Genomic DNA, 13358 nt, shown 5'->3' with positions numbered 1-13358 from the left:
GTTTTTTTATACCCTCGGCATATACCAGCAACAAACCAAACCAAACCACCCGCGCTTTGTGTGTGTTTGTGTGTTTCTCGTTTTTTCCTTGTTTTATTCGCGCAGTTTTGAAAAATTATTGATTTACACCAACTCGCCCGCAGAAGACAAAGTGGCACAAGATGTGCAGCCCCAAAAAGTTGTACCACGTTCCACACAGACACGCCATATCTCAGCAGACAGGTCAACATCAGTGAGGGGCGTGTGAGCGTGAGTTCGCTCCTTCTCTAGACAACTAGTGACGACGGCTGAGAATAGACGGTTGGACCTTGGATATGAAATGCTGCCTGGCAGACGCGGCTCGAGGCTGTCGCATTTTCAAAGGCGAAACATCGAGATGACGAGCGCCCATGCAGATGCGCGCGTGAAGACAGAACTAAAGCAGTATGTAAACTTGCAGATTTGTGCATAAAACTAGCTGTAATTTCTACCGATTCTTCGTGAAGTCCTTCTGGTATATAGTACGACATCTAACACCACTCCATCAGAACGAAGCGACGGAAAGGACTGGGACAAAACTCCAGCGCAGGTGCAATGGAGAATTAACAATACAGTAAACAGAGCCACGAAGGCGATGCCATTCAATCTGCTTTTCAACTACCGCCCACAGAATGCCCTGTTGTATCGCTGTAGAGCTTGGCGCCAGCATACTTTAGCTTGGGAGACGGCAATCGAGAATATCCGCCGGGATCAAGGTAAGCAGGGAAAGGGTTTCAACAAGAGACGAAAAACAGCGCCGAGCTCTCAAACAGGCGACATAGTGTTGATGGAGAGGGAGCCAGATGCAACGAGAGAGTCACGCAAGTTGTATGTGGTTGTGGGAACGCTTCCTAGCGACATATACAAAGTGCAAGACTTTCCTGAAGTACCATGGACCCGGCGTTTCTACGAAGGAGTCGTGGCGGCGGACCGGATGAGGACGCTGGGAACCATGATGGCGATTCGTCGTCAGACATCGAAAGCGACGATGGCGAGGCAGCCTAGGTCTTAAGAAAAAAAAAAAAGAAAGAGAAAACAATGCAAGAACTTAGCCGCCTTTTTTCTACCGATGGCGGCTGAAAAGAAAAGGATGGCCGACTGTTGTCGACGGAGACACCACGCATCTGCGGGCCGTGGACGAAAGCCGCGCAAGCTCTCGCCTCGAACTGCTCAGGGGGGCTCTACTCCGGTGTGGCGCTGTTCCCAAGTTACTCGGCCGCTCCGGTTTCGGACATCTGGAAGTTGAGGGAGTGGTGAGAGGGGCCGAGTGAACTATGTCGCCGCGAAAACGGACCATTCAGTGCAGTGTGTGTTTGTACGCCGTTCGAGCGAGCTGGAACGTACGGAAAAGAAACCTGCTCTCTTGTTCTTTTTAAACCAGTGTGTCGACTGCAGGTGTGTAGTCCCCATCGCTCGTTCAGTTATGAGTAATAGACTGAATTGCGGTGGCCCAGGACAGCTGGGAATGTTACAAATCAGCGTAAGGCTAGAGACGATTCTGCCTTGCGGGGGAGAGCCAGGGACGCCAGAAGGAAAAAAAGGGCATGGGAGAGGCGTATATTTACGTAGATGGGGCGCGGAGAATTCACAGTAGGTTAGCGGCGAGGAATTAGTGAAAAATAGAAAAGGTACGGACAGTTTTTCTAAGCTTGACATAGTGAAGGTTTGCTTCTTTGTAATGAGTACGACGCGGGAGCTATAGAGTTTGTAACCGATACGCGCTGCTCAGTGTGCTCCTTACACTCCACACAGACGCAGCCTCCATGATGTGCCAGAGGGGGAGAGGTGCCACCTTTTCACTTGTTTTCGTTATGTATCGTGCAATATTTTAACTCGCCTTTAGGCAGTCTCCAACTAAGCACCTTGTATGACCCAGGTTTTGCAGGTTATGATCGGCGTAACTTACATAGCATATACCATTCGTTTTGAGTTGAATCCCGAATGTAAATAATACTTGCATTTCAGCCAGATTTCCCAGACTCTGAATTAAGCCGAATTCCTACACGAAGATGAAGAGAGATTTATTTTGCCAGAGCACAAAACCAAGAAGCTGAATTGAGATTGTAGATGACGTACTTATTCTGGAAATTTGCATTCAGATAATTATTTTTCCTTTTTCTTCTCAGCACTTGAAAACTATGGCTTGCAATAATCTGAAGATATGTTTGGAGATATAGTTTAAAAGAGTGCGTTGTTGGGCGAGTCGGTCAGACATATCTTGGCGAGTCAGCGCTTGTTGTGTATCTTTCTCGTCCTTGTTTTTGTGTGCGCAGTATGCACGATGTTCGGAGAGGACACGATTGAGGCGGCTCCCGGAATGCTTTGTCCCAACGCTGACACCACATTGGTTTCTAAGAATGAGCGGGAAGAGAAGGGGAGGGGTTCTCCACGTTTGGAAGCTCTGGCGTTAAATGCGAGCTATCGCTGGTTATAAATCGAAGCGGACAGGCCTAACAGCGAGTGTGGGTACACTACTGCGAAGTAACCTTTGCTAGTGAGAACAAAAATATGAAACGTTTCAGTTAATGAAGAGCTTCTCGGTTCACCCTGGCACCTCTAAAGTGTTTAGATCCATAGGAAATAATTCATGCATCGTACAGAAAGGAAATGAGGTTTCATTGTTAATTAGCACTGCTCTAAAATATGACAGTTATTACGCAATGCTTTAATGAACAATTTGGTTGTAGCGGAATTTCGACTCAATGTATATAAACCCAACTTGTACACAAATCTTAAAAAACAAAAATTAGGAATATGTACGCAGTTAACATGAGCGCATGAACACAGAGAGAACAAAAGGACGCAAGCGCTGTATTCATATGAACTTGCCCAAATATCTGCGTTAAGAGGACGCTTAAATTTAGACTTAAGAAGAGACGGCATAGCGAACGTTTCTTTGCTTCATACACTTTTTTTGACAACGACACAATGACTCACCAATTTTAACACAACGGACTACGGCACAATGGGTAATCTGTTTCAGTAGTTTTGTAATGCAGCACATTCGTAAAGTATTTTGTTTTTTCAGGTCTTTTACATCTTACTATTTATTTTTAATCTTTTTATTATTGCTTCTTGTTTGTTTTAAATTCTTTATTTCCTTTTGTCCTTTTTTACTTCATATTGTTTAATTATTGACGGTTATTCAGTAAGTTCAGCCTTATCATTAATCACCGATCGCCCACCACATTTCCGTCCCATACCTAGCGCATATCGATGAATGAATTTTCCTTCTATCTTGTGAACGCTTCCGATAGGGTCACGGCCTTTTGACTCAGTGCGCTTCACGTAAACATCAATGCGAGTAATGCGGCTCAATGCGGATAAGCTTCACGTAAAATTAAAAATTTTTAAACAAATGTACCCAACATATATAGATTCTGTCTAGGCCAGGAGATTGCGTGTCGCGCTTAATTCTAGCAGACACCATGCCTGGCCCCTGGATGAATCTATATAAGATACTTCGCGCATGCTCCTTCATGCCCCTAGAAAATGCCACGCACTACCCCGCGCACAAAGGTTTTTGTTAGGCGCTTACCCTGCTTCAATGTCAAAAATCAAACCGCCTTCAGAATAGGTCGACAGACCTCGGCAGTGTGAATGATACCAGAATATAGTAGACTACCTGCGTCGGATGATTCTTCCTTCAAAGGCGGTGTTCATTCCTTTTCTTCGCGGACCATTTGGGCCTCTGGTTATCGAAGAATTGAACAAGACAACAGGCATTCGGAAACAGGTCATATTATATATTTCAAACGTGTACAGCTCTTCCCCACAAGGAGTCCGCAGACGGGAGAGAGAGAGAGAGAGAGAAATAGAGATAGAGAGATGGGGCAGGCTGAGCAACGCGTGCCTCCAGCAGCACCTAAAGCACTTTGCCGGGGGCCGCCGGCCGTTACACGGAAGGAGAGGCTCTTTCGGGTACCGCTGCTGTTTTCTGGTCTCTCTGGGGCTCGCAACACCTATCCAGAGTACCGCTTAACGCTTCTTCTCGACACAGAAACGGGTGCGACGGCGTCGGAACTGTACTACACTCGCATGCACTCAAGAACCATACAAGCCTTGAAGCCGCCGTCACACGCTCATAGCATCAATTAGTGGTTGAAATAGCAATGACTTGTTTATCAGCTATGACCGAAAGTATTTATGTAAAAGTAAAATAGGTCAATTGAAAATTAGGATACAAAGGAAATGTTATTTTATTTGTGACTTAGGGAGAACCCTAAATTCGATGAGTGGTATTTATCTGCATGCTTTCACGGTTGAAGACCTTCATAAAGTCTTACGATAGGGGCAGAAATAATGGATTCCGATGTCTACAACTACCCAATCAGCCTTGGCATATTGTTCGTGTTTCTGTATTAACGGCGTTGTTAAATAAAAAGAAAACGTAGGGACTTTGTAGGTCGCATAGCTCGACCAATAATATGTTCGTTAATTTACGAGAAAATGCTCAGTACTCTATCTATAGAAATCAGGCGCAGGTATATATCCTATCACTCTACCATTGGCTCACCAGGTACTAGTGCTGGTAACTTATACAAGCTGTAACTGATTGGACGGGAACGTCAGTCCCGAGAAGGATACGTTTTAGGTTCACAAACCGTGCGTAATTTTAATCAGTGGCGTTTTACAATACGAGTGTCCATAGGCGGAAATGGCTAGAATTTCTTCAAAGGAAATGCCCTGGCCTCTATGCGAACGGCATATTTTCACGTTATTTTTCAGAAAACTTGGAAATGTGGTAACATTAGGAGTAGTCAGCATAGCGAGTGCGTGCTGCTAAACGCAAACGTGTCTTCGCGGGCTTAGCTGCAATTGCCGAGAGGCGTGTTCAGCGCAAACGGAGCAGCAGCCATCGGCGCATTCAGCGCTCGAAGCAGCGTGCTTTGCCAGCAGTGTCACAGTCCTTCCTCCGGTACACAGGAACAGGACGCGAAGAGCGCATAATCTATTAACCGCAGCACCCAGAAGAGCCTCTCCGACGACTGTAAATGGAGCACGCCGCGAACCTTCAACATTTCACCGAGTGGACCCGTTTTCTCCCCTACATAAACCTCTAGTGCGATCGGCAGAAAAGGTCCCAGCGACAGTACGAACGCGCTGAAACATGGACCTTTCTTTTTTTCTTTTTGCGTATCTAAAGAAGGAGATTAGTGGAATGAAAGACGCGTTGATGTGTGTGTGTGTTTGTGTGTGTCAGCAGTTGACTGACAGAAACACGGAAGGTAATATCTGTTATGACAACGCTCAGTTTTGAGTGTATGTACACCGGCACAGTGCGCGGATGTAAATTTTAGTCTGTACCATAGTCTTTTTTTTGTGCATGCAACCGACAATAAACCCCTGTAATAACATTTAAAACTAAATGAAGCTTACTGACAAAACTTGCCTTATGCATACTGACCAATGCTGTTCGATGCTCATTGCTATTCGTTTGTTTATGAAAATTAGGAATAAAACAAACTGTCTTTGATTTTCAATCGGTGGAAGAGGTACTTTTGGTCTTCGTATCCATGTGGCTGCTTCAAACGAAATATCAATGGCTACGGGAACGAGGTTATTTCAAGCAACTAGGCGTGTGACGGAAGTTTTGTGCCAGAGGCGAATTACAACTTTCTCGTGTTTGACGTTTAAAGCATGCTCAAAAACGAAAGTGTCCTTTAATTAATTAACATCATTGTCAGTAATTCTGCTAAATTGCACAGCTGCTAAAAACATGTCCGCAAAAGTCAAGCTGCAATTCACCAAGCTGAAGTCGCAGTGGGCCCGACAACGCAGCGATGCCCCTCGGGGAATGGGCTGAAGGCGAGCGCAGTGCTCCATTTGCGCACTCGTGCGTACACAGAGGCAGACACTCAACGAGAAACGCACAACGGCAGCAGCACAGCAGCAGCAGCGGCGGTAACGCTTTGCATAAAAACACTCGGAAAAACTTTGACACTGTACATGTTTCTGATATGTATGCGAAGGACACCAGAGAAAGGAGAGCGTGGACCGCAAAGAAAGTGCGCGGCGGGAGTGCGCGCGTATCACAAGGAGGCGTCCCCAGGGACGGGAGGGACACGACACACGAGCAGGGCACTGACAACCCCTGGTAGGCGCCCATTCACCAGCAGTCACGGCCACGGAAATCAGGAGTACCCTGTTCCTTCCTTGCACCAATGGTGAAGTATCAGTACGCACCCTCTGAGACCTAGCAGCAAATATGCGCACAATTGCATCGGGCAATCATGACTCAGCGGTGATTTCTGTACAATGAGAAGCAGTCCTAAAACTTCACGAGACATTTCTTGTCTCACCTAGAAGGATTGGCTGTACGAGAACGAGGTCAACTGAAGCGTCGCAATTTATATGCTTCCTTTATTTAGCTGTGTATACTGTTACGTGCTTGAGGTTCCTCTTTTTGCTTCAAAAGACGTTGAGGCACAATGGCCACAGTTGTGTGGATACTGAGAAAAAGAAGCTACTGTGTAACAAAAGTAGAACATATGCTGAATAGCTGAGGAGCTTGGACGGATGTGTGCAGAATCAATGATGCGCTTTTGCTTGGCGAGATCTTTTGGATAGGTAATATTCATTGGTATAAAATTCAGAGCGAGATAAAAATCGACTCTTATCAATGAAGCTACAACATCCTTTAGTTCACTTTGCAAATTATTGTATCGATCATTTCAATATCCAGGCATTTGTATTACGTGACTGAGATTTGTTTAGCCGAAAGGGATGCATTTATAAAAACGTGCTTATAGTCTACGTGTTTCTCGCGAAGGGTAAAGTATGAAGTTTCAGCCTTAATTGAATGCCACCTGCCCTTGTTATTCAACGCCCTGGAAACTAGCCTGCCTTGTACTAATAAATATTTTCTTGTTTCCGCATACTATCGAGTTTTTCGCCTAAAGACGTTCGACATGACCGTCGATCGAGGTAGATACCAGTGATACAACGGAAAGACCTCAGTTCCCGTGGCCGTGAATGAGTGAATGAGCAGCACGAACTCTTCCCAGTGCACCCTGCGGCCATACATAGCAAATGAGCAACTGGCTGAAACGAAACTTCTTCACACCCTGTGGTAGAAAGGAAGTGGGACCCTGATTACTCAACATCTTCCACCACGATGACGCAGTTGTTCATGGCTGACAACAGTTTTCCACGGGTAGACATCGCTGAGTGGTAAAACAGTTAAACCTGCGCTGAGTAGATAGTAACTACACAGCGTCGTGCGGGGTCGCAAGGCATCACCTAGAAGCAGGGGCATGTCTTCCAAAGGAGGCCCACTCATATGAACAGAGGTCGCTTCTGTCTAGTCAGTAAGTTCCCGTTTTTCTTGTTGCTCATGCTTCGAGAACTCCTTCATACGTCCTGGCCTTCTAAGAAAACAATTTCCTGTGCCTACGGTGCCACAAATGGATCTACTCTTAAGTTTCAAGAGCCTTGCTCCTAGAGTGTAAAGATCCAGGTAGCAACGTGCGTTATGGTTAAGTAAAATGTAAACTCATTGCGAGGTTAGGCGATTTTGTTCTTGCTTAATATTGTGTAGTTCATGCCCATTTATAATCATATAGGTCTTGGTCTTACACTGAACACTTTAGTATATACGCCAGCTGCCTTTTGCTATCGGTAGTTTGAGGATAACATAAAACAGAAATAAATTTAGCAAGCGCCTACCTCCGACCCCGTTTCAAAAACATTTACTTCAAGAGACACCAACAATAAATAACACGGCAACTGTTCCGAAATCGCGGCAGACGATTCCACATGCTTCTCATATGATACAGATGTTACCAACAGCAGCACTTTGCAGTAAATACCAGTGACCATGCGTGCACACAAGAATGACTGCATGCCATCCGCAGGTGCAGTACCACTCGCACTTCCACTCGTCAACTCACAACAACGCATTGAAAACTTTTCTTCTACGAACATCCCTTTGACTCGACGAATTGCTTCGCCGTTTCCGCATCACAATCTGAAAGCATTATGTCCACTGACTCGAAGTGCAAACTGTACTGGACGGGATTCGGAAACAAAATAGGAGTAGAAGTTCTATGTTGTTCGAGCTACACGTCATGTCCTAGAAATGTATATAAGCTGACTCGATGCCGCACGCACAAACCAGCTCGTTAAAAGAACAGACAACTTTACACGTCTGTGAGGTACGAGTGAAAGTAGAAGTCTGTTTCAAGCAACAATCCTTAATAATTTTTAGCGAGTTCGCAACCACTAAAAAGTTATGCTCTTTCGAGTTCGCGGTAACAGCTGCTCTCGTGCTGAACGGCAAAACTATCCGAGAGCTTCAGGAACACTCTTGCCCCATCTCTAAACGGGCATCACACACTTGGCTGAAAACATGGCTGAAAACCTTGGGTGGCCTTCACTTTAGCAGGTTTTAGCCGAAGGCATTTGAACTATACGCGCTTGTCTCTCGCTCCGCTGACGCTTAGCAAGTTATCTCAGCTTGTGACTTCAATAACAAATTTAGAGGCCATTGCGAAAGCGCTTTAGTCAGCTGAGCTGCTTTGCCTGCGCGGCCAATAAGCGGTGACGCCTGGCGTAAATGGGTCGAGGCTTGCACCTTTAGAGACAGTTGGGATATGGTTAGAGGATGCCTCTGAAACGCACGGGACACCCTGGAGGTCTCTAGCCGACTTTCGTCTTTCCCCATGTGAGTTCCCAGGGAGGCTGAGGTTTGCATCGCAGCCTCATTTCGTCCCATTGTGTCTCACGCAGTGGTTTTCGCTCGGCCCACATTGTCTTGAACGCCGCGTCTGAACTCGGTTCTACGCTTTTCTTTTCAGCGCCCATAATACCATACTTTAACTATCTTGACTAAGCTCCCATGCTCCTACATCATGGCCATGTAACCAATAGAAGTTAACCATTCTAGAATTAGAACGCGGATACCGTCCTTAACCACAAGCTGGTACAGCGTGGTTCGGCGAACAGCCTCTCGGGATCCCAACGGGCAGATTGTAGTCACAATATTGGCTTAGATGTCGTCGTACTTCCCCTCTCCACTTATTTAAAAATACAATGTGAATTGCGCAAACACGCGTAAATTTTTTGCTGTTCAACACATATAGCTCTGGATGATAAAAATATAGTCAACAGCACGATGGCGGTGCAGTCGGGTAGCGAGAGTGGGCAGCGAAGATAGCGACAAGAGACGGAGGATAAATTTAATCACCATCCCTTCCGCCAGTGCTGAGAGCACTCGATGCCATGCACTCTGCCATCTTTACACAACATCACACTGTCTTCGTGTTGTTGCCGGCACCTCTGGGTAGTCTGTGGTGTGGGGTGGCGCTAAGTGCCATTATCCTCTTTTGCGGTAATAATGCGCGGAAAGAACAAACTCAAATTTATTCACCAATAAAGTGCACTGCTTTCCAATACTCTGGCGGTCTGTCGGCGCCAGGAAATGAACCCTTCTATACTTCTATGTGTTTTTTCAGTCACTACGTTGCCAGCATCAACACAAGGTTACTCTCCAAGCTGACATCGCGATTCAGCATATTTGGCACAAAGCTACTGCGCCCAAGTTTCTTCACTCTACCGCTCTAGTTGTGGCCTGATAAATCTGAAAATAAAGTGCGCAAGTATGGTTACGAATATGCTGTTACAAGAATGAAAGCGGTGCAAAATGGAGAGAAGACTGATGCAGAAATAAAGTTTTCCTTCGAACTGTCGTATTAGTGCAGCGTTCCTAATCTGACCCTGATATCGTTTTGTCACTTCATTGCTTTATCGCTGTCCTCGTTCGCGACCACAGCATACGTACGAATGCAGAACATCAGCAACGTATTTCAGAGAGCCTCACAAGAGACGTGTAAGTTCTACATATCGGTTTTCGGCGGTTCTCAGAGGCGACATTATTGTTTGGAAGACCTTGTCGCAATGCGATGTAATGCTTTCTGGTTACAGCAAATCAATCCTTATGTTTTAACCCTTCGTCTGTTCCTGCTGCCCTGTGGCAAAACGTTTGCTTCTTTGCAAGCACACCGAACTAAATTTATTGTTTTAAGGTAAGAAAAACACACAAGTAGATTCAATATGCAAGTTTGGGATTACAGTTTCTATTGCTCGAATGGAAGACACCCTGACTGAGTATGTTAAGATGCGATTGAAATAAATTCATCAATTTCATGGTCCGGCAGTCTTGCCTGCCGAATTTTGAACTGTTATTTGAGCAAGATTCGTTGAGAAGTCGATAGGTTTATGGCGTCCATTTAATGCACGCTGATTGAAGAATACCGGCTCGCATCGTCAACTACGCTACTCAAAAGGCATACCGTGCCTTTCAATCAATCGTCGCGTGAATTAATTTGGTTATAAAGCGTTTCTTGCAGAGGAGGCTATGCTTTCTATGCTCTCTCATATTCACCCCTAGTTTGCTAGGGTCACAACGCACTTTCCTTCTTTTGGTGAACCTGTTTTAGCGTGAACTTTTAAAAAATATTGGCGTTACTGTCTGAGAAATGAGCGCTGTTTCATATTTTAGGAAGTTTTTACTCAGGCAACATCGAAGAATAGCACTGCCGAAAAATTGTCACGTTTCTCTTCCAGCACATGACTTTTCAACCGTCAGCTACATAGAGCATCACGAAAAAAGATTTTCAATATATGAACCTTTTCCGCATAAATGAGTCACATTACTTGGTTGACAACAACCGTACATCACACATTTAGCTATTCAGTTCTAATTGATTCAGGTCGCTAACCGTTAACTTTCCGTTTCGAAACACAGAATAAATCATGAGAAGAGCGAAAGTGAAAAAGACTGTTCGAAGACCCCATACAGAGCCATACAAGCGAAGTTCTCTTGTCGAAACGTTCGCTTGGCTTGCGAACTGAGACTCCCCCCCAATCCTTGTTGAGGGCTTTTTCAGCTCCACTATGGGTTTTGCAAAATGGTTTTCTGCTCACAGTCGATATAAACACATTTATATAAAAGAAGAATCGCGCTGATCGCACAGATTAATCTCCGAATTTCGAAACAGTTCATCACTCACTCTGTAACTTCTATTGAGTGAAACTCGAAACTTTCGAGTTACCTCTTAAGTTTAGCACTTGCGATGTCAGCAAGGAAAGAAGCACGCCTTCGAATATCTAGCGTCTAAATGAATGTGAAAGTTACTTTGTGACCAAAGCCATGAGCCTAAAGGCGCCATAAATTTTATGCACGGAGAATTCATGAGGAAGTCGGCAAAATTGGGCTTTATGTCAAATTGCTGATGCCCCCTGCAATGATCATTTGCTACCAAGTATTCCAGTGAGGGCGCTGACATGTTGTCCTGTACAGTAAAACTCTACAGGGCTCCCGTTATTCGACTCTCTCTCCCTTTGACGCAATGTTCTGAACGTGCGCAAGCAGTAAACATTTTTTTATTTGGTGCATAATATTGGACCTACTAAAAACCTCATGCTTACTGAAATCTCTCTCCGAAGAGGGTAATTAGCACTTGTTTGAAATCCCATAAAGTATTTTCTCGCTGGCGGTAGAACGTGTGCCCCAAAACAATTCCATAATTTTGTGACCAGCTCATAGCTGCGTTTGATTTGCGAGGGCTTGTCATTTAGCTTGTTGTCGAGCCTATTGCGTAGTGTAAAAACTTCTTAAATATAGCCACGTCATTTATCTTACTATATTGGAAACTTCAGAGCGCAGTGACTTGAAAATTATGTATAAAAACAATAAGAGAGTGCTCTCCGTGATGAACATAACAGGTTCGAGTGAACATTTAGTCCAAGGCGCAATAAAAAAACTTCCTTTCTGCAACTTTCTCTTTGGCTGGTGCATACCTAGAGCGATCCAAAGCGATCGGCTCTTCTCTTTTTAGTTTCGATGAAACCGCGTGCCCAGCCAGAAAATTCAGGCCATTTTGTTCAACAACACTTTTGAGAGTTTAATCAGCTTACACCTTGGTGAGAATAAAATGTTAAGAATAACGTATTTTGACTTAAATGCTATAAATCAGGTCCAACTTACGCATTAGCGGTAAGGGGCATCTGTCAGAAGGTTTGTACTTTATGATTTACTAAAATCACGATTGATTTTACAACACCTTGCAGCCGCCAAGATCTGACCGCCAAAATTTCTTTTGGCAGCTGCGTAGAATGAATGAAGAGGCCAATTGTGACCCACGTGTTCCTGTTTCTTTTCTACCCCTTTCTGTATTTGTAGACGTCGCAGTTGGTGCTATTACTTGCCCCTAAGATGTTAATAAAGGCATGTATCGCGCAGGTGTGACCAGTACATGGTGCAGCAATCAAGCACCAACACCACGCCAAGGAATAGTGGCGTGTTTGATCACAATGACTTTACAAAACCTACGGCAAGACCGCCTGACATAGTTTGGGGTTAAATAAGAGAGATGCCGCCGTGGATTATCAACTTGGGAGAGCATCGCAAAAAGTGTCAAATGCGTAGCGCCGTCTCTTCGGCTGAAGGGTGAATGGGGTGAAGTGTAGAACCACAGAGCCAGTTTCCAATAGCTATTTACGGCATCTTGTGTGGAGTCAAACGTAAGACCCGTACTGTGCCCGGGGTCTCACCGATGTATGTTGTTATCATCCTACACTGAAACAGTTCCCCGCAAAAAGGAAACATTCCATAGAGCTGTGTGGAAAACGTGAGTGTGCATGAGCTACGATTCATGCGAGGTTCTCCATCTCGGTATCTGCCACTGGCGACCAGTCAGCGCCTGCCCGCACGGCGGCGGGGGCTTTGGCTACGGGCTGGGCTGAAGGGCGTGCCAGCGAGCCACGGCGCGACGTGGGTTGGCCAGCATGTCTCGCCAGTGGCGCTGGCCTTCCTCGGTGGCGTCTCCGCCGGGTCCCAGCTGGAAGCCGCCCAGGGACGACGAGCAGGAGACGCCGTGCCGCCACACGGCGACGCAGAGCTGAGCGCGGCTCAGCTGCTCTTCGGACACATCGAAGCTGAGCGCCTCGTTCCAGGCTGGCTGGGCGCTGCCCTTCTTCACGCTCGTCTTGCGCTTCTTGGGCTTGCGCTCGCCGCAGCTAAGGTTCACCTTGACGTACGTGTCTGCGAGGGGGAGATAAGTCACAGGAGGGTCGGAAAGAAGCGGAGGCTTATCTGTTCATTTAAAACATATAGGAGGGGGAAGGGGGGGAGGAAGAAAAGCTGTGCAACAGTGTGACGAGTCCACTGCCCATCGTGTCTTTTCATAGAGGCAACAGTCATTTTCCTCGTTCTTGTTGAAGCGCAGTAAGCAAAGACATTCTGTCCTGCCCGCAAGCTGTGCGCAAATACATATGCGCATTCTCGCGTAAACAATATTAACGAAGAACATCCATTCAGGCACTATGGCAAGCAATAA

The 13358-nt window shown here is 45.7% G+C and overlaps 1 protein-coding gene across 1 annotated transcript in view; it reads right to left on the bottom strand.

Annotated features, from left to right (window-relative positions):
- Window positions 1–11114: 11114 nt before the first annotated feature.
- LOC146175171 (synaptotagmin-5-like) overlaps window positions 11115–13358 on the bottom strand; it is a 39162-nt gene continuing 36918 nt past the window's right edge. Inside the window, exon 6 of the mRNA XM_084584605.1 lies at window positions 11115–13063. Coding sequence (XP_084440731.1) covers window positions 12750–13063 — 314 coding nt within the window. The 3' untranslated portion in view covers window positions 11115–12749. The remainder of the gene's footprint in view (window positions 13064–13358) is intronic.

Source organism: Amblyomma maculatum, chromosome 11 (genome assembly GCF_055883805.1).
Source record: "Amblyomma maculatum isolate TAMU_Amacu chromosome 11, ASM5588380v1, whole genome shotgun sequence".
Taxonomy (NCBI): domain Eukaryota; kingdom Metazoa; phylum Arthropoda; class Arachnida; order Ixodida; family Ixodidae; genus Amblyomma; species Amblyomma maculatum.
Note: the sequence above shows the minus strand (reverse complement) of the source record. Positions and strands in the feature narration are given on the sequence as shown.